At 37.6% G+C, this 21,037-nt stretch overlaps 1 protein-coding gene and 1 pseudogene across 1 annotated transcript; both read right to left on the bottom strand.

Annotated features, from left to right (window-relative positions):
- Positions 1-5,292: 5,292 nt before the first annotated feature.
- Positions 5,293-5,740, bottom strand: LOC103888499 (deoxyuridine 5'-triphosphate nucleotidohydrolase, mitochondrial-like; annotated as a pseudogene).
- A 171-nt stretch (positions 5,741-5,911) lies between these two features.
- Positions 5,912-6,588, bottom strand: LOC100457076 (translationally-controlled tumor protein-like). Its single transcript, XM_024248890.3, has 2 exons — positions 6,352-6,588; positions 5,912-6,256 (listed from the first exon to the last, which is right to left on the bottom strand). The coding sequence occupies exons 1-2, from the start codon at positions 6,586-6,588 to the stop codon at positions 6,119-6,121; spliced, it is 375 nt and encodes a 124-aa protein (XP_024104658.3). The 3' UTR covers positions 5,912-6,118.
- Between the last annotated feature and the right edge of the window lie 14,449 nt (positions 6,589-21,037).

Raw genomic sequence — 21,037 nt, forward strand, 5'->3', positions numbered from 1 at the left:
TTGTTTTGCTTCAAGAAACGTCAGTAAGACTATCTTAGCTTATTATTGTTCAAGTTTCACCTGCCTTGGAAAGTTTTTTCCTCTGACCATCAAAGAGAACGGTGATCCAGCATTATATCTGATACATAATAGATGTCTACTGGATAACTGATACAATGCTCTGGGGATCCTAAACATAAGTCTGTGGGGGTAATGAAATGGAGAGAGAGGTGGAAGACAAAAGAAGACAGGAACAGAAGAAGGGGAGAGAGGAAGAGGAGAGCTATATACAATGGGGCCTGATCCAGGATCTGAAATGTCGTCTCAGGGGGTCCATTTAGTGGCATGTGTGATACAGGAGATCTAATCCAGATCAAAGCAATCCCCTGATTCCAGGAAGGTCTGATCATAAAGCAACCTAAAAAACACCTAGTTTGTAGGAACTTAAAGGAGTTAAGTTAGTCAAAACCTCCTCTCAAAATTTTTCAGATGTTTGTGGAACAGGCATTGCCAATTTCTCACACACATGCCAATTGAGTAGATTGTTTGTGTCAAGCTTCAGCAATATGAGGATTCAGTCTTATCCAGGGTATTGGCTGGACCAAGGATCAGCATTTTTTTCTGAGCTAAATGAGCAACACGTTTGCTGAAGGCACTCCTGATCCTGGACATGATGAAGTTGCCTTCCTGGGTAACTTGATAGGCCCTACAAGAATGAGCTGCCATGGTTTATCCACTTCTTGCTTGTCTGGAAATTCCCCTCTGCCAGAGATATTTCCAGAGTTATTATGCACAAAAATGAAACGCAACAGCCAGGAAATCCAGAACACTTGCCATGTTTTTAGGTGTAACACAATTTCCTTGAGAAAGGTCATTGGTCTGGCATGATGAGAATGTAATATATTTTTATGAATTACTTCTGCAAAGCCCTAATTCCTGAGATGCATACACTAGCTTGACTTGTGCCCAATCCTAACCTTTCAAGCTCCTCTGTGGCTACCAGCTTGCTGGTCTTTCCCTGCCCTCCTTTCCTCTGGTTTCCTGGAGTTGCTCTGCTGCGAGGGAGAAAGAATGCACTGCTTGTTTCTTGCCATTGATGTTCAGCACAAGGGCTGGCATCAGTGCTTCGTGGCTTGAGCTCAAACCAGAGCATCACAGAAAAACATACAGACAAAAACATTGTTATTACTTTGATTTTGCAGTTCAGTGGGGGTGTGACTATGTCTGCCTAGTCTGCAGAGCCAAAATCCTTGGGTCCTAATTCTAAAAGTTAGCAAGCTGTAGAAGGGAGGGTATATGGAAGAAAAGATGACATCAGAATGTCGTTAGGAGCCAGTCCCAGCTGTAATTAGGACCTCAGAAAAGTGGTGGCAATTTTACACTGTATTCAGTGTCTTAACTTTAAAAACTTGCTTTTTGCTAGATTATAATGAAAGATGGATTTCATTTTAAAAGTGCAACATTAAGAAATAACATGTGATGTGGAAGACATTCACAATCGAATTAAATGTTATGATTTAAAGTATGAAATTCTCCAGAATTTTAATGTGCACATGGATCACTAGTAGGTCTTGCTAAATATGTAGGTTGTGACTGTAAGTCTGGGGTGGGACCTGAAATTCTACATCTCTAACAAGCTGCCTGGCCAGGTCAGTGCTGGTGGTCTTGGGATCACATTTTCAAGCAAGCCTCTAGACTGCATTGGTTAAGAAAGGGTACATACTTGAAAGAACATGGCCTGCTTCCCAAGCTATTCAGCTGACTTAATGTCAAAAAGGAACATCCTGGGCCAGGTGCAGTGGCTCATGCTTGTAATCTCAATACTTTGGGAGGCTGAAGAGGATGGATCTCTTGAGCTCAGGAATTCAAGACGCACGTGGGCAACATGATGAAACCCCAGCTCTACCAAAAATGTAAAAAATTATCTGGGTGTTGTGGCGCAAGCCTGTAGTCCCAGCTACCTGGGAGGCTGAGGCGGGAGGATCCCTTGAGCCTGGGAAGTGGAGGTTGCAGTGACCCGAAATTGCACCACTGCACTCCAGCCTGAGAAACAGAGGGAGACTCTGTCTCAAAAAAAAAAAAAGAAAGAAAGAAAGAAAGAAAGAAAAGAAAAGGAAAAGAAAGGAACATCCTACAGCAAATAGTTTAAATCACATTCCTTGATATCACTGTGATAAAATTGTAAAATAAAAGAACAATTAAGAATGAGAAAGTAAAAATGATTACCAATAGTGAGGTAATTTAAACTCCTTGTTAATAAGTTTGAAAATCCAGAAAAAAAATTTTATAGCTTTTGAGAAGGATACAAATTTTTTTTAAAAACCCAAGTAGGCAGACAATCTACAGAAATTTATAACCCTGGAAAATATTTTTCAAGTTACCTAAGACTAAATATCCTCCAAAGTACAAGGATTAGAGCATTTTCCAGATGAAGTCTTTCAAATCTTCAAGGAATAAATATTTAAAAGTTTGTTAAATTTTCCAGAGGAAAAAGGTGGAAAGATTTCCAATTATTTGTATAAAACCATGCAACACTGATTCTAAAACTTAATAGAAAACTATATCCCAGGTTGACTCATAAATATTGATGCAAAAATCCTAAATAAAATATTGGAAAATAAAGTCAAACAATATTTTAAAATACCACAATCCTATGATTAAAGACACTTTAGTCTGGGAATGCAAAGTTTGTTCAATATTAGCAAAACATCAAGTTAAAATGTCAAAAAGGAAAAATAGTTAATCACTTCAATAAATGATTTTCTTAAAAAATCAAACATCAGTTATTTTGAGGGTGAGGGGAGGGGACAGGGTCTTGCTCTGTTGTCCACACTGGAATGGAGTGACAGGATCAAAGCTCACTGCAGCCTCCCATCTCAGCTGGGACCTTGCAGTCCCAGCTACTCAGGAGAAGAACTCAAGAGATGCTGAGTAGCTGAGACTATAAGCAGGTGCCACCACAGGCAGTTAATTTTTTTTTTCTTTTTTAGACATAGAGTGTTACTATGTTACCCAGGCTGGTCTCAAACTCCTGGGTTCAAGTACTCCTCCTACCTCGGCCTCCCAAAGCACTAGGATTACACACCTGAGCCACAGTGCCCAGTCAATTCTTTTTTAATTAAAAAAACAGGAATCAAAGGGTACTGACTTATCATAATCAACCTATAATCAACTGATATTTATCAAAATTAAAAAAATAGGCAATGGAGAAAGGACTTCTATTCAATCAATGGCGCTGGGAAAACTGGCTAACCATATGCAGAAAAAACTAGGCCCATACCTATCACCATACACAAAAATTAACTCAAGATGGATGAAATAATTAAATGTTAGATCTCAAATTGTAAAAGTCCTAGAAGAAAACCTAGGAAATGCCCTTCTGAACATCAGTCATGGCAAATAATTTATGACCAAATCCTCAAAAGCAATTACAAGAAAAACAAAAACTGGTGGATGGGAACAAATTAAACCAAAGAGTTTCTGCACAGCAAATGGAACTCAAAACAGAGTAAACAGACAACCTACAGAATGGGAGAAAACATTTGTAAACTATATATCCAGCAAAGGCCTAATATCCATAATCTACAAAAAACTTAAATAAATCAACAAGAAAAAAACAAATAACCCCATTAAAAAGTGAGCAAAGGACAGACACTTCTCAAAAAAGACATAAAAGTGGCCAACAAACATATGAAAAAATCCTTAACATTGCTAATCATCAGAGAAATGCAAATCAAAACCACAATAAGATACCATCTCACACTAGTCAGAATGGTTATTATTAAAAATTCAAAAAGTAACAGACATTGATGAGGCTGTGAAGAAACGAGAACACTTACACACTGTTGGTGAGAATGTAAATTAGTTCAGCCACTGTGGAAAGCATCCTGGGAATTTCTCAAAGAGCTGAAACAGTGACCATTTGACCTAGAAATTCCATTCCTGTGTATATACCCAAATTGTTCTACCAAAAAGTCACATATACTTCTATGTTCCTTACAGCACTATTCAAAATAGCAAAAACAGGAAAACAACCTAGGTGCCCACCAACTGTGGATTGGACAAAGAAAATATTGTGCATATACACTATGGAACACCATGTAGCCATAAAAAGGAATGAAATCATGTTCTTTGTAGCAACGTGAATGCAGCTGGAGGCCATCGTACTAAGCAAATTAACACAGGAGCAGAAAACCAAATATCACATGTTCTCACTCATAAGTGGGAGCTAAATCTAGACATAGAGTTTGGAACAATAAACACCAGGGACTACTATAAGGGAGAGAGAGGGAGAGGGGTGAAAAACTTCCTACTAGAAGTTGGGATCACTGAGTGTTGGGATCAGCGGAAGCCCAAGCCTCAGCGTCATACAATATACCCTTGTAACAAACCCGCACATGTACCTCTTGAATCTAAAATAAAATGGAAATAAAAATAAATAAATAAATGAAATAAAAATAAAACATGACTGCATAAAGTAATAATTAGATGAGCCTATAATGTATAAAGATGTAATTTATATAACAATGGTAACACAAAAATGGGGCAATAGAACAAACATATAGTGGCAAAGTTTTTGTGTATATTGACATTAAATTGGTATTAATCCAAAGTGCTTGTTATAATTGTTAATTATAATCTCCAGGGCACCCACTAAAAAAATAAGTCAAAAATATAGTGAAATAAAAAAAGAAGGGGAATTAAAATGATACAATAAAAAAAATATATACGTAACAGAAAAGAAGGCAATAATGAAGGGCTAGAGGAGCAAAAAAGGGCATAAGAGAAATATATAATACAAATTGTAAAGTGGCAGATATAAATACTTTCATATCAGTTATGACATTAAATGTAAATGGATTAAAATTCCAATCAAAAGGCAGAGATTGGAAAATAGATTAAAAAACATGTTCCAGCCACATGCTGTCTACAAAATATATACTTTTTTAAGCAAAAATTCTTTATTTTATTTTATTTTATTATTATTATTTTTTTGAGATGGGGTCTCCCTCTGTGGCCCAGGCTGGAGTGCAGTGCTTCGATCTCTGCTTACTGCAACCCCCGCCTCCCAGGTTCAAGCGATTCTCCTGCCTCAGCCTTCTGAGTAGCTGGAATTACAGGCACATGCCACCACACCTGGCTAATTTTTTTTGTTTTCAGTAGAGATGGGGTTTCAGCATGTTGGTCAGGCTTGTCTCCAACTCCTCACCTCGTGATCCGCCTGCCTTGGCCCCCCAAAGTGCTGGGATTACAGGCATGAGCCACTGTGCCCAGCCAGTTTTTAAGAAAAATGTGTAATTTCTCATTTTCTATTCTTGGCATAAATTTTAATTATTTCCAGTGGAACCAAAACCTCCTGAACCCCTTTCAGTGTCATCCAAAGCTTGAACTTCTTCTATTTCTAGATTTAAAAAATCCATTCAGAACTGAACTGTACAATTTAATCACTGTTTTTGACTTCAAACTTTGCCAAAATTAAACAGTACAACACCAACATTTCCTCTATAATTTTCATCTATGACACCAGCTCCTACATCAATAAAATGTTTTGCAGCCAAGCCAGACCATGGACACTCATAACACCCAGAGAAGGAAGAGCTATCTGAATGTCTATTTTCATGAGTGCTTTCTCCATAGGTGGTATTGTCTAATCATAGGCATTGTACAAGTTGTAGCCTGCACTTCTCACAGACCCTCAGGTTGGAGCCATGGCATGCTCAGAGAGCTGGGCAAGGCACAGCTGCATGTCACCCTCCTCCACAGGCGAGCCGATTTGCTGGGGGAAATGGTGGGTGTTTCTTCAGAGCAAGTTATGGCAGAGCAAGAAAGCAAGCAAAGAGAGAGCCCAGGGAACTAGGGAGCACAGGATGGCAGGGAACTGGCCAAAAATGTCAACATACACTTTAGATTCAAAAACTTTTCTTTCTTTTTTTTAGACAACCTACATGACATGTTTTTCTTAAAAACAATGCCTCCACTCCAAATAAATCATGGTCAAAATAAATGAAGAGCTCAAGATCTCACATCAGTCCCATTTGTCTTAAGTCCTGGTGTTGTGTGGTTGACAAGCAGAAGCCAGTTATGATGACAGGTAATAGATCCAAAGTCATTGCCAAATTTGTTAATTTTTTTTCCATTTCTAAGCCATCCTTAAAGGAAATCCCATATGGGTTACACCAACCTCACGGTAGTCCTGTGGAGCAACCATGCCATCTGGATTCACGTTTTCACCAGCAAAGAAGTGGTAGCTTTTGAAATTAGCAAGGATGTGCTTGATTTGTTCTGCAGCCCCTGTCATAAAAGGTTTTACTCTTTCTGGTCTCTGTTCTTCAAGTTTGCCTTTGGTTGATTTCATGTAATCTTTGGTGTATTATACTTCTTGTAGGCTTCTTTTGTGAAGCTTGTTTCCTGCAGGTGATGGTTCATGACAGTAAGGATACCAGTGATTACTGTGCTTTCGGTACCTTTGCTTTCAGTACCTTCAGCGGAGGCATTTCCACCAATGAGCGAGTCATCAATGTTACCTTCTGTCCTACTTACCAATTTCCCCTCCACCTCCAGGCACAGCCCATCCACAATCTCCCGGATTTTGTAAATGTGGGAAAACATCTCATCATGGCTGATGAGGTCCCAGTAGATAAATCATGATGGTGGCTGAAGGGAGACGATGGCGGCATTAGTTTAGCAGGAGCCCAGAGCTCGGAGCGAGCGGGGTGCAGCTTGAGCAGCGCTCCAAGGGAGCGGGGAGCCGCGGAAAAGAAAAACAAATTTCAAGAACCAAAGCAAGAAAATAAAAGGATGGTAAAGGGAATATAATGCATAAAGAAACCAAAAGAGAGCTGGAGTTGCTATATTAATATCGGACAAAGTAGACTTTAAGAAGAAGAACATTTTATAATGATAAAAGAATAAAGTCATCAGAAATAAGAAAAACAATTATAAACATGTATACATATAACAACAAAATCTAAAAATACACGAAGTAAAAACTGACAGAATTGCAAAGAAAAATAGTCAATTCAATAACAATAATCGGAAACTTCAATACCTCACTTTTAATAATGGATTGAACAAGGAGACAGAAGATCAAGAAGAAAATAAAAGGCTTAAACAACACTTTAAGTAAACCCAGCACACATCTAAATAACACTCCACTCAACAACAGAATATACAGTCTTTCCAAGTGCACATGGAACATTCTTCAGGATAGACGACATGTTGGGCCACAAAACCAGCCTCCATAAATTAAAAAGGATTTACATCATGTAAGGAATGTCCTCCAACTACAATGGAATAAAATTAGAAATTAACCAATGAACAAAATTTAGGAAATTCACAAATATGTGGAAATTAAGCAACACACTGCTAAAAAAAACAAAAACAAACAAAAAAAACCCAATGGATTAAAGAAGAAATCACAAGGGAAATTAGAAAGTACTTTAAGATGAATGAAAATTTAAAAAATGAAAAACCACCATGACTCATGGGATACATTGAAGGCAGTGTTTAGAGGGAAGTTTATTACTCAAAATGCCCATATTTAAAAAAATAACAAGCTCAATAGCAAAAAATAGAAATAACCCTATTTAAAATGGGCAAAGAATTTAAACAGACATTTCTCAAAAGAAAATATATGAACAGCCAACAGGAATATGAAAAAATGTTCAATATCAGAGAAATACAAATTAAAACCACAAAGATACATCATCTCATACATATTAGAATGGCTATTATCAAACACACGGAAAATAACAAGTGTTGATGAAATTCTCAGAAGAAAATATGGGAGTAAATATTTATGTCTTAGGACCAAGCAATGGTTTCCTGGATATGACACCACTTTTTATAATATTAAAAGTTTTTGTGCTTAAGTGACCCTATCAAGAAAGTGAAAAGACAATCCACATAATGAGAGAAAATATTTGCAAATCATGTATCTTATAAGGAGTTTGTATCCAGACTACATAAACAACTCTTACAACTCAACAACAAAAACATAAATAACTCAGTTTTAGAAATACAAAAAGGATTTAGTAGCCATTTCTCCAAGATATACAAATGGCTAATAAGTACATAAAAAGTTGCCCAAATAATTAGCTGTTAGACAAATGCAAATTATAACCAATGAGATATCACTTCATAACCACTAGTACTTTGCAAAACAATCTGGCAATTCCTTAAGATGTAGAAACATCGAGTTTCTACATAAATCAGTCATTCCGCTCCTAGAGAGAATTGAAAACATATGTTCACACAGAAACCTTTCCTAGAATTTCATAACAGCATTATTCATAACAGGCAAGAAGTGAAAATAATCCAAATGTCAATCAATTAATGGATGAATAAATACAATGTTTTATATTCATACAATGGAATATTATGCACCCATAAGAAGGAATGCAGTACTGATACACACTATAACCTGGATGAACCATGAAAATATTATGCTAAGTGAAAGGAGTTAGTCACAAAGAACTGCATATAGTATGAATCTACTTATATTCAATTTCCAGAATGGGGAAATTCATAAAGACAGAAAATAGATTGGTGATTTCCTAGGTCTGGAGAAGACAGGGAGAAATGGAGAGTGACCACTAATGGGGGTTTCTTTACGGGGGTGACAAAAATGTTATAAAATTGACTTGGTGATAGTTGTACATCTTTGTGGATATATTAAAAACAACTGAATTGTACACTTAAAAAAGGTAAATTTTATAGTATTTGAATTACATCTCAATAAAGCTATTATTTAAAAATAGAGTTACCATTGAGTGCTGAGCAACATTTCTGTCTCTTTTGAAGGCCCAGGTTCTCAGGCACAATGGTCTGGGACAGGTTGAAGGTTACAGGGCTGAGACAATAAAATCAGGTTAATCTTATATTAGTAATTCTCATTAAAATGGGATTATGTTGCTGACCTATTTTAAAGCTTGTCCTTTAGCTTCTCTCAGCTAAGGGAAATCAAGGGCTCCACAATTTTGTAAAAATACACAGAAGCCTATGGAAGTGCTACAGATGGGTTCATAATTAAAGCAAGGTGATTTATTCACCTACCAGTTCTGTGAACTTGAGCAAGACATACACTCAAATCTTTGATTGTACCTTCTGTAATATAGAGATTTAAAAAGTACTTACTCTACTTCATAGGATTGTTGAGATAATTAAATGAGATTTAATAGTTATACAATGCCAGGCACATGGAAAAGATATGATTGATGCTGGCTGCCCTTAAAGATATATGTTAATTCATGCACACGTATGTTTATTGCAGCACTATTCACAATAGCAAAGACTCGGAACCGACCCAAATGTCCATCAGTGACAGACTGGATTAAGAAAATGTGGCACATATACACCATGGAATACTATGCAGCCATAAAAAAAAGATGAGTTCATGTCCTTTGCAGGGACATGGTTGAAGTTGGAAACCATCATTCTCAGCAAACTATCACGAGATCAGAAAACTAAACACCATATGTTCTCACTCATAAGTAGGAGTTGAACAATGAGAACACATGGACACAGGGAGGGGAACATCACACGCTGGGGCTGGTCGGTGGGTAGGGGACTAGGGGAGGAATAACATTAGGAAAAATACCTAATATATGTGATGGGTTGATGGGTACAGCAGACCACAAGGGCATGTGTATACCTATGTAACAAAATTTCACGTTCTGCACATGTAACCCAGAACTTAAAGTATTTAAAAAAAAAAAGATACATGTAAATTATTCTGCAAAGGGAAGGGGGAAACTCAGGCATGGTAATGTCAGTCTTCCTTATATATCAGCTGGGTTCCCTTTAATGGGAGTGAACAGGCTGCTCAGCTCCCCACAAAAATGTTCCTTGAATGCCATTAGTACCTACCACTACTTGCAGTACTTCCTAGTCCATCATTCCATGGACAGGGGCATCTGCGTACCCACCTCCTGCCCACTGTTGTTCGACGAAGCGTCTTTTCCAGGCCTGCCCAATCCATCATTGTATCACCAGAGAGCAATCTCTTTGGAAACTGTTTTGCAAGTTTGGGAGAGTAGATTATTATATTGTCTCTTCTGACATAGAATGAGGAATTATGCCACAGAGGAACCAAGACTCTTGCCCAAGGTCTCAGATAGTGTGCTGTTTCTAATACGTGCTTCCTCCCAGTCCAAAGAGATAAAAATGTGTTAAAGTTTGACCCAATGAGATTAGAGAGCCAGACAGATCCGGATATGCTGAGCTAGGCAAAGGATTTTCTCCTCTGTGCATCCTCAACTTTGAAAAGGCTGCTGTGAGAATTAACTAAAACAATGAAAGTAAACTGTTGACCATAGGGCTTACCTCTCCTCATATTTTCTATAGCTTAAAAAAGTATGTGTTACATGTATACTTTTTGAAACTGCCTTTGCAAAAATTATAACAGTGAGAAAATTATGACAGTGAAAGAGAGCCGATCTAACTAACCCACATCTTGCCTTTAACCTCCAGACTGCTCTTGCTCATTCTTGGGCTTAGACCAAGCTAATTTTGGGAGACCTTTATAGTTTAGATGATAATAGCCCTTCCCCAAAACTAAACTGCCTTTGTAAAGCTAATGAAAGGTCACCAGGTTAGAGTGTGAGGGGCCTGAATTCTGCTAAGGAGTAGTTATAAACAATTACCAGCCATTATCCCAGAGGTCACAAGACTTGCAACTCTCCCAATTACTCTTGCAGATAACATCACTATTGTAGACCCTAAGATTGGTCTTTTGAGATGTCTTTTCAGGTGTTTGCATTTCTGATGACCTGTGTGTCCACTCGGACCCACCAACTCCTGCCAGCTGGTCCTGTGGCCTCACCCAGAAGCCGACTCCCTGGCCCACTAAACTATTCTTGAAAAACCCTAGCCTCCAAATTTTCTGGGAGATTGATTTGGGTAACAACTCTGTCTCCCATGTGGGATGGCTGGCCTCATGTCAGTTAAACTATATTGCAATGCCATGGTCTCTGAATTTATTTTGTTTTTGCAGTGGGCAGGAAGAACTCACGGAGCAGTTACCTTTTCTTCAAAATGTAGTAGATACAAATATATAGCTATGATTTTTCCACAAGTGGTTATATTCTTTCAAATTTCTAGTTTTCTGGTGGAAAAAAGGGGGGTGTTACAGAATAAAATGTAGCTTGCTTAAAATGGGAATTGGACTGTTAATGATTATTAATATAGAAATATGAGAAAAAAGCTTCATCTTTGGAGCTCTGTACTTCTGATCATTGTTTCCAGAACAAATGGAATCCTCATTTTTCTGCAATAGCTTTAGGGCAGGCTAACCTATAAATTTCTTTTTAAATAACTGTTGAGTCTATTACAAAGAGTTCTAAATTTGCTAGGCAGTGCGGCCAACATATCGAAAACAAAGCACACTGTGATTCTCTGGCCTCTAACCTCTTCTACAACATACCAGAAAAATGATGTAAGGTTTCTGAAATCCCCCTATTTCTATTGGGAAAAAGGCTAGAAATGGCTCTTTGCCAATTATGTGATAAGTTTAAGAAATGATTTTTTTAACTTTTATTTTAGGTTCAGGGATACATGTGAAGGTTTGCTATATAGGTAAATTCATGTCATGGGGTTGTATTATACATGTTATTTCATCACCCAGGTATTAAGCCTAGCACCTGTTAATTCTCTTTCCTGATCATCTCCCTCCTCCCACCTTCCACCCTCAAGTAGACCCTAGTGTATGTTGTTCCCTTCTTTGTGTTCATGGGTTCATCATTTATCTCCCACTTATAAGTGAGGACATGCGGTATTTGGTTTTCTGTTCCTGCATTAGTTTGCTAAGGATATGGCCTCAAGCTCCATCCCCGTTCCCACAAAAGACATGATTGCATTCTTTTTATGGCTGCATAGTATTCCATGATGTATATGTACCACATTTTCTTCATCCAGTCTGTCATTGATGGACATTTAGTTTGATTCCATGTCTTTGCTAGTGGGAATGGTGCTGCAATGAACATTTGCCTACATGAGTCTTTATGGTAGAATGATTTATATTCCTCTGGGTATATATCCAGTAATGGAATTGCTGGGTAGAATGGTAGTTCTGCTTTTAGCTCTTTGAGGAATCACCATACTGCTTTCCACAATGTTAGAACTAATTTACACTCCCACCAACAGTGTATGAGTGTTTCATTTTCTCCACAAGCTTGCCAGCATCTGTTAGTTTTTGACTTTTTAATAATGGCCATTCTGGCTGGTGTGAGATGGTATCTCATTGTGGTTTTGATTTTCATTTCTCTAATGAACAGTGATATTGAACTTTTATTCATATATTTGTTGGCTTCTTTTGAAAAGTGTCTGTTCATGTCCCTTGCCCACTTTTTAATAGGGTTGTTTGTTTTTATCTTGTAAATTTGTTTAAGTTCTTTACAAATGTTGGATATTAGATCTTTGTCAGATGCATAGTTTGCAAATATTTTCTCTCATTCTCTAGGTTCCTGTTTACTCTATTGATATTTTATTTTTCTGTGCAGATGCTCTTAAGTTTAATTAGACCTCATTTGTCAATTTTTACTTTTGTTTCAATTGCTTTTGGTGTCTTTGTCATGAAATCTTTGCCTGTTCCTATGTTCAGGATGGTATTGCCTACATTGTCTTCTGGGGTTTTTATAGTTTTAGGTTTTACATTTGAGTCTTTAATCCATCTTGAGTTGATTTTTATATATTGTGTAAGGAATGGGTCCCACTTCAATCTTCTGCATATGGGTAGCCAGTAATCCCAGCATCATTTATTGAAAAGGGAGTCTTTACCCCATTGCTTGTTTTTGTCAGCTTTGTTGAATATCAGATGTGTGGCCTTATTTTTGGGCTCTCTATTCTGTTCTATTGATTGATATATCTGTTTTTGTAATAGTACCATCCTGTTTTGGTTACTGTAAACTTGTAATATAGTTTGAAGTTGAGTAACATGATGACTCCAGCTTTGTTATTTTTGCTTATGGTTGCTTTGTCTATCTGGGCCCTTTTTTTGGTTCCATATGAATTTTAAAATAGTTTTTTCTAGTTCTGTGAAGAATGTAGTTGGTAGTTTGATAAGAATAGCATTGAATCTGTAAATTGCTTTGGGCAGTATGGCCATTTTAATGATATTGATTCTTCCTATCCATGAGCATGGGATATTCTTCCATTTGTGTGTGTCTTCTCTGAAGAAATGATATTTCTTTTTAACATTTTGAAGCATATCATCGAAAAATTGGCAATGTAGAGGTTCCCCTTTACTACACAACTGATTGAAATTGCATGCCATCTTCTTAAATAGCCAACTCCTTGTTTTGTTCACTATGTTCTTGCTGTTGACATCAAAAAATAATTCTTATATTTTTTAGTCCTTTTTAGAAATTACAAATGCTGTCAATATTTTGAAATTTTATTTCCTTTTTTATTGATATATACATATTTTGGGGGCACATGTCATAGTTTGATACTTGTGTACAGTGTGTAATTATCAAATCCGGGTAATTGGAATATCCATTACCTCAATCATTGTACTTGTGTTGAGAACATTTAAATCTTCTCCTCTTGCTTTTTTGAAATATACAATAAATTATTAACTATAATTTCCCTACTGTACTATGGAATACTATAACTTATAGCTTCTGTCGAGGCATTTGAACCAAAGCAACTCCATTTTAATAGGAGCTGGGTAAAATGAGGCTGAAACTACTGGGATGCATTCCCAGACGGTTAAGGCATTCTAAGTCACAGGATGAGATAGGAGGTCAGCACAAAATGCAGGTCCTAAAGACCTTGCTGATAAAACAGTTTGCAGTAAAGGAGCAAGCCAAAATCAAAACGGCAATGAGAGTGACTGCTGGTCGTCCTCACTGCTACACTCCCACCAGCGCCATGACAGTTTACAAATGCTGTGGCAATATCAGGAAGTTATCCTATATGGACTCAAAGGGGAGGCATGAATAATCCACTCCTGTTTAGCATATCATCAAAAAATACCATAAAAATGGGTAACCAGCAGCCCTCTGGGCTGCTCTGTCTATGGAGGAGCCATTCATTTATTCCTTTACTTTCTTAATAAACTTGGTTTCTCTTTGCACCGCGGACTTGCCCTGAATTCTTTCTTGCACAAGATCCAAGAAGCCTCTCTTGGGGTCTGGATTGGGAACCCTGTCCTGTACCACTTCTATCTAACCGTATGTTTGTGCCCCTTAATTAAGTTGAAAATGGTCTTTAAGAAAGAAAGAAGAAAAACAATGCCAAACACAATTTTGCCTGGAAAGAAATACTTTGTACTCTGTGCAAATGGAGCACTTGTGAGATTTGTCACGTATCCTGTTTTCTTACTTTCACGAAGAAAAAAACCCTCCTCAGGTCATTACCATTCATTGCTCCCTATACAGACAAGCCCTAATAAGGAAGACTCCTGGTATCCTGAAGTTTTTCCATAGCTATAGAGTCAATACCCTTATCAGAAGCAGATCTCTGAATTACTGCATTTTGAAAAAGTTTTGTCAGAAAATGAGAACATCATAGAGAGTGCTTCTCTACCACTAAGAGAGAAAACCATAAAAGAGAGAAAAACTATAAGTAGAAGTTATACTTTTTCTAAGAGAAAAAGAAAACTCATTCTTGTTTCACTCTGAAAAAAAATGATACTTTGGTTGTATTACCTGTCAGTTTTTTATAATTATATGAAAAAAATTAATCTTTTATATTTTTTAAACAAGGAGAATAAGCTACCCCTTGTTTAGCATATCATCTAGAAATAACCATAAAAATAGGCAAATAGCAGCCCTCAGGACTCCTCTGCCTATGGAATAGCCATTCTTTTATTCCTTTACTTTCCTAATAAACTTGCTTTCACTTTACAGACTCTCCTTGGATTCTTTCTTTTGTGAAATCCAAGAACCCTCTTTTGGGATCTGGGTCAGGCCTCATTTCCTGTAACAGTATCATACAAGTAGTTTCACAGCCCTAAAAATCATCTGTGCTCCACATGTTCATTCCTTCTTTGCTCCAAACCCCTGGCAACCACTTATCCTTTTACTCTCTCCAAGTTTGCCTTTTCCAAAATGTCATATATATATCATAGAGTAGGTAGCCTTTTCAGATTAGCTTCTTTCATTAGTAATATGCATTTAAGTTTCTTCCATGTCTTTTAATTTCTTGATAGCTCATTTCTTTTTAGCACTAAATAATATTTCAATATACCATTGTCTGGATGGACCGCAGTTTATTCATTTACCTAATAAAGGACATCTTGTTTGCTTCCAAGTTTTGGCAATTATGAATAAAACTGCTCTAAACAGTTCATCCACAGGTTTTTGTGTGGACATAGGTTTTTAACATATTTGAGTAAATACCAAGGTGAGCAGTTGCTGGACTGTATGGTAAGGATATGTTTATTTTTGTAAGAAATGCCAAACTGTCTTCCAGAATGGCTATATCATTTTTTATTCCCACCAGTAATGAATGAGAGTACCTGTTGCTCTACATCCTCACCAGCACTTGGTGTTGTCAGTGTTGTGGATTTTGACCATTCTAAAAGGTGTGTAGTGGTATTGTCAGAGGCGTTTGAACCAGAGCAACTCCATCGTGAATAGGGGCTGTGTAAAATAAGGGTAAGATCTGCTGGGCTGCATTCCCAGACAGTTAGGCATTCTAAGTCACAGTCTGAGATAGGAGGTTGGCATGAGATACAGGTCATAAAAACCTTTCTGATAAAACAGGTGTAGTAAAGAAGCCGGCAAATCCCACCAAAACTAAGATGGCAATGAGAGTGACTTCTGATCATCCTCACTACTACACTCCCACCAGCACCATGACAGTTTACAAATGCCATGGCAATGTCAGGAAGTTACCCTATACGTTCTAAAAAGGGGAGGCATGAATAATCCACCCGTTGTTTAGCATATAATCAAGAAATATCCATAAAAATGGGCAACCAGCAGTCCTCCTGGCTGCCCTGCCTATGGAGTAGCCATTCTTTCTTCTTTTACTTTCTTAATAAACTTCCTTTCACTTTACTCTATGGACTCGCCCTGAATTCTTTCTTGTGCGAGATCCAAGAACCCTCTCTTGGGGTCTGGATTGGGACCGCTTTCCATTAACAGTATCTCATTGTTTTAATTTCCATTTCCCTGATGACATGTGATGTGGAGTGTCTTTTCATATGCTTATTTGCAATGTGGATGTCTTGTTTAGTAAGGTATCTGTTAGATCTTTTGCCCATTTTTTTTTGTTTGTTTTTATTATTATTGTACTTTAAGTTTTAGGGTACATGTGCACAATGTGCAGGTTTGTTACATATGTGTACATGTGCCATGTTGGTGTGCTGCACCCATTAACTCGTCATTTAGCATTAGGTATATCTCCTAATGCTATCCCTCCCCCCTGCCCCCACCCCACAACAGGCCCCGGTGTGTGATGTTCCCTTTCCTGTGTCCATGTGTTCTCATTGTTCAATTCCCATCTATGAGTGAGAACATGCGGTGTTTGGTTTTTTGTCATTGCAATAGTTTGCTGAGAATGATGGTTTCCAGCTTCATCCATGTCCCTACAAAGGACATGAACTCATCATTTTTTATGGCTGCATAGTATTCCATGGTGTATATGTGCCACATTTTCTTAATCCAGTCTATCATTGTTGGACATTTGGGTTGGTTCCAAGTCTTTGCTATTGTGAATAGTGCCGCAATAAACATACGTGTGCATGTGTCTTTATAGCAGCATGATTTATAGTCCTTTGGGTATATGCCCAGTAATGGGATGGCTGGGTCAAATGGTATTTCTAGTTCTAGATCCCTGAGGAATCGCCACACTGACTTCCACAATGGTTGAACTAGTTTATATTCCCACCAACAGTGTAAAAGTGTTCCTTCTTCTCCACATCCTCTCCAGCACCTGTTGTTTCCTGACTTTTTAATGATTGCCATTCTAACTGGTGTGAGATGGTATCTCATTGTGGTTTTGATTTGCATTTCTCTGATGGCCAGTGATGATGAGCATTTTTTCATGTGTTTTTTGGCTGCTTAAATGTCTTCTTTTGAGAAGTGTCTGTTCATATCTTCACCCACATTTTGATGGGGTTGTTTTTTTCTTATAAACTTGTTTGAGTTCATTGTAGATTCTGGATATTAGCCATTTGTCAGATGAGTAGGTTGCAAAAGTTTTCTCCCATTATGTAGATTGCCTGTTCACTGTGATGGTAGTTTCTTTTGCTGTGCAGAAGCTCTTTAGTTTAATTAGATCCCATTTGTCAATTCTGGCTTTTGTTGCCATTGCTTGTGGTGTTTTAGACATGAAGTCCTTGCCCATGTCTTTGACCTGAATGGTATTGCCTAGGTTTTCTTCTAGAGTTTTTATGGTTTTAGGTCTAACATGTAAGTCTTTAATCCATCTTGAATTAATTTTTGTATAAGGTGTAAGGAAGGGATCGAGTTTCAGCTTTCTACATATGGCTAGCCAGTTTCCCCAGCATCATTTATTAAATAGGGAATCCTTTCCCCATTGCTTGTTTTTGTCAGGTTTGTCAAAGATCAGATAATTGTAGATATGCGGCATTATTTCTGAGGGCTCTGTTCTGTTCCATTGGTCTATATCTCTGTTTTGGTACCAGTACCATGCTGTTTTGGTTACTGTAGCCTTGTAGTGTAGTTTGAAGTCAGGTAGCATGATGCCTCCAGCTTTGTACCTTTGGCTTAGGATTGACTTGGCAATGTGGGCTCTTTTTTGGTTCCATATGAACTTTAAAGTAGTTTTTTCCAATTCTGTGAAGAAAGTCATTGGTAGCTTGATGGGGATGACATTGAATCTATAAATTACCTTGGATCTTTTGCCCATTTTTTAATCAGGTTGTTTGTTTTCTTGCTGTTGAGTTTCAAGAGCTCTTTTTATACTTGGGGTAATAGTCCTTTACCAGATATGTCATTCAGAAATATTTTCTCCCAATCTGTTTCTTGTCTACTCACTGTCTTGACAATGTACTTGGAAGAGCAGTAGTTTTAACTTTAATGAAGCCCAGTTTTCCAATCCTTTATTTAATGCTTCATGCCTTTGGCATTGTATCTAAAATGTCATCATTATACTCAAGATCATATTCTCCTATATTATTTTCTAGGAGCTGTATAGTGTTATTTTTATAGTTAGGTCAATGATCAATTTTGAGTTAATTGTTGGGAAAGGTATAAAATCTCTAAGGTCTGTGTCTAGATTGTTTTTATTTTTTTATTTTTTATTTTGCATGTGGATGTTCTAGCACCATTTGCTGAAAAGACTACCTTTTCTCCATTGTACTGCCTTTGCTCATTTGTCAAGAATCAGCTGACTATATTTATGTTGGTTTATTTCTGGACTCCCTATTTAATTGCATTGATCTATTTGTCTTTTCTCTTTTCAGTACCACATTGTCTTGACTACTGCAGTTTATAGTAACTCTTGAAGTCAAGTAGTATCAGTTCTCTAACTTTGTTCTCATTCAATATTGCATTGGCTATTCTGGATCTTTTTGCCCCTCCATATAACCTTTAGAATCAGTTTGTCAACCTCCACAAAATAAGTTGCTGAGAATTTGGGGGGATTGTGTTGAATTTTGGGAAGAGTGGAGAAGAACTGACATCCGGACAATATTGTCTTCATATCCATGAATATGACATACCTGTTTACTTAGTTCTTCTTTGATTTCTTTTATCAGGGTTTTCTAGCTTTCTCATATAGATCTGGTATATATTTTTTTAGATTTATACCTAAGTATTTATTTTTAGGGGGGGCCAATGTAAATGGCACTGCTCTTCATTTCAAATTCCACTTGTTCATTGCTGGCATATAAAAAAGTGATTGATATTTTGTGTATTAGTTTTATATCCCATCCTACAACCCTGCTATAATTGCTTGCTAATACGAGGAGTGTTTGTGTCAATTCTTTTGGGTGTTATACATAGACAATCACTCCATCTGTGAATAAAGACAGTTTTATTTCTCCCTTCACAATCATTATACATTTTATTTCCTGTTCTTGTCTTACTGCATGAGCTAGGACTTCCAGTGCCTACATTCTTGTTTGTGACAATGTTGAAAAGCAATGGTGAAAGGAAATATCTTTGCCTTGTTTCTGATCTTAGTGGGAAAGCTTCAAGTTTCTCACAAGTAAGTATGATGTTAGCTGTAGGTTATTTTATAGCTTTTTTTTTTTTTTCTGGAGATGGAGTTTTGCTGTTGTTGCCTAGGCTGGAGTGCAATGGCACGATCTCAACTCACTGCAACCTCCGTCTCCCAGGTTCAAGGGATTCTCCTGCCTCAGCCTCCTGAGTATCTGGGATTATAGGTATGTGCCACCATGCCCAGCTAATTTTTGTATTTTTTCGTAGAGGCGGGGTTTCACCATGTTGGTCAGGCTGGTCTCGAAATCTTGACCTCAAGTGATCACCCCGCCTCTGCCTCTCAAAGTGCTGGGATTACATATAGATGGTTTTAACAAGTTGAAGAAGTTCTCTATTCCTCGTTGGCTGAGATTATTTATTATGAGTGGGTATTGGGTTTTGGCAAATACTTTTTCTATATCTATTGTTATGATCATAGAATTTTTATTCTTTGTGTACACAGTCTCTGAAAATAAGGATAAAGGAAAAATTTATATAAATGAAATTAAAATTTGTATTCTTTAGCTTGTTGATATGATGGACTGCATTAATTTTTGAATAAATGTTGAACCAGCCTTGAATACCTGTGCTAAATCTCACTTAGTCAAAAAGTATGATTCTTTTTATACATTTATTTAATTTTCTAATATTTTATTGATCCTTTTATCTAATCAATGCCAGAGGATACAGTTTATATCAGAAAGGAAACGATTATAAATCCATAGTTCAATTTTAATGTCATCTAGGCAGATAGAACTTTTGAGAGACTTCTGAAGTTTTCTGGTTATTTTACAGATTTCTCTTTTCTAGGAAATAAACATTATCAAAACCTCTCAGCAAGCTGGAAATAGAAGAGAACTTCCTTAATTTGGCAAAGGTGTTATAGGACCACTACATTCGACTGCTTATTGCACAGTGACAGACCAATATATCAAAACAGCAGGAGTTGCAGCAAAGAGTTTAATTATCATAAAACAGCCAAATAAGTAGACAGGAGGAAACATCTAATCCACATCTCCAGAAGATTGGGAGATGGGACTTTTAAGGGACCTGGACAGGTGACGGGCTAAAATGTAGTGATTGCTAATTGGTCAAGAAGTGAGAGGTGAAGTCATAGGGCAGGTAGATTAAGAGACTACATTCCTGTCCTGAGTCAGTCACACTCTGGGTCTTCAGACCAGCTGGAATCAGCCATTCTGCTGGAATTCAGGATCTCAGAAAACACCTTAAGCAATTATTGGGTTAAAACGTCCAGTATTGGCCAGGCGCAGTGGCTCAGGCCTGTAATCCCAACACTTTGGGAAGCCAAGGCAGGCAGATCACCTGAGGTCAGGAGTTCGAGACCAGCCTGGCTGACATGGTGAAACTCTGTCTGTACTAAAAATACAAAAAGTAGCCGGGCATGGTGGCACGCACCTGTAATCCCAGCTACTTGGGAGGCTGAGACAGGAGAATCGCTTGAACTAGGGAGGCAGAGATTGCAATGAGTGGAGATTGTGCCACTGCACTCCAGCCTGGGTGACAGAGTGAGACTCCATCTCAAAAAAAAAAAAAAAAAATTCCAGTTCTGGAGATTCTATCTATAGGAACAATGTGGGAGCAGGTGGTCAGTTTGCTACATGATTCTCAAGTTAGTTAGCAGCTGCAGTGAAGTGGATCAAATTGCGCCAGTGCACCATGGTCAATACCTAACTATAATTCTGCCTAAAGCCTGGCTTCACTGGCTCACAGTCCTGCAGGCTATACAGGAAGCATGACATTAGCATCTGCTTAGCTTTTGGTGAGGCCTCAAGGAGTTTTTACTCAAGGCAGAAGGCAAAGTGGGAACTAACACATCACATGGTGAGAGCAGCAGCAGGTTAGGATTCCATACACTTTTAAACAACCAAATCCATGTGAACTCATAGAGTGAAAATGCACTCATTATTGCAAGGACAGCACCA

The sequence above is a fragment of the Pongo abelii genome, chromosome 5 (assembly GCF_028885655.2).
Source record: "Pongo abelii isolate AG06213 chromosome 5, NHGRI_mPonAbe1-v2.0_pri, whole genome shotgun sequence".
Lineage (NCBI taxonomy): Eukaryota > Metazoa > Chordata > Mammalia > Primates > Hominidae > Pongo > Pongo abelii.

What these genes read in the sequence shown, in the direction of transcription:
- LOC100457076 (XM_024248890.3), bottom strand. Translation starts at nt 6,588, where the DNA reads ATGTTTTCCCACATTTACAAAATCCGGGAGATTGTGGATGGGCTGTGC. An exon ending in AAGAAGCCTACAAGAAGTAT is followed by an intron (nt 6,257 to 6,351) that starts AATACACCAAAG and finishes GCTGCAGAACAA; the next exon opens with ATCAAGCACATCCTTGCTAA.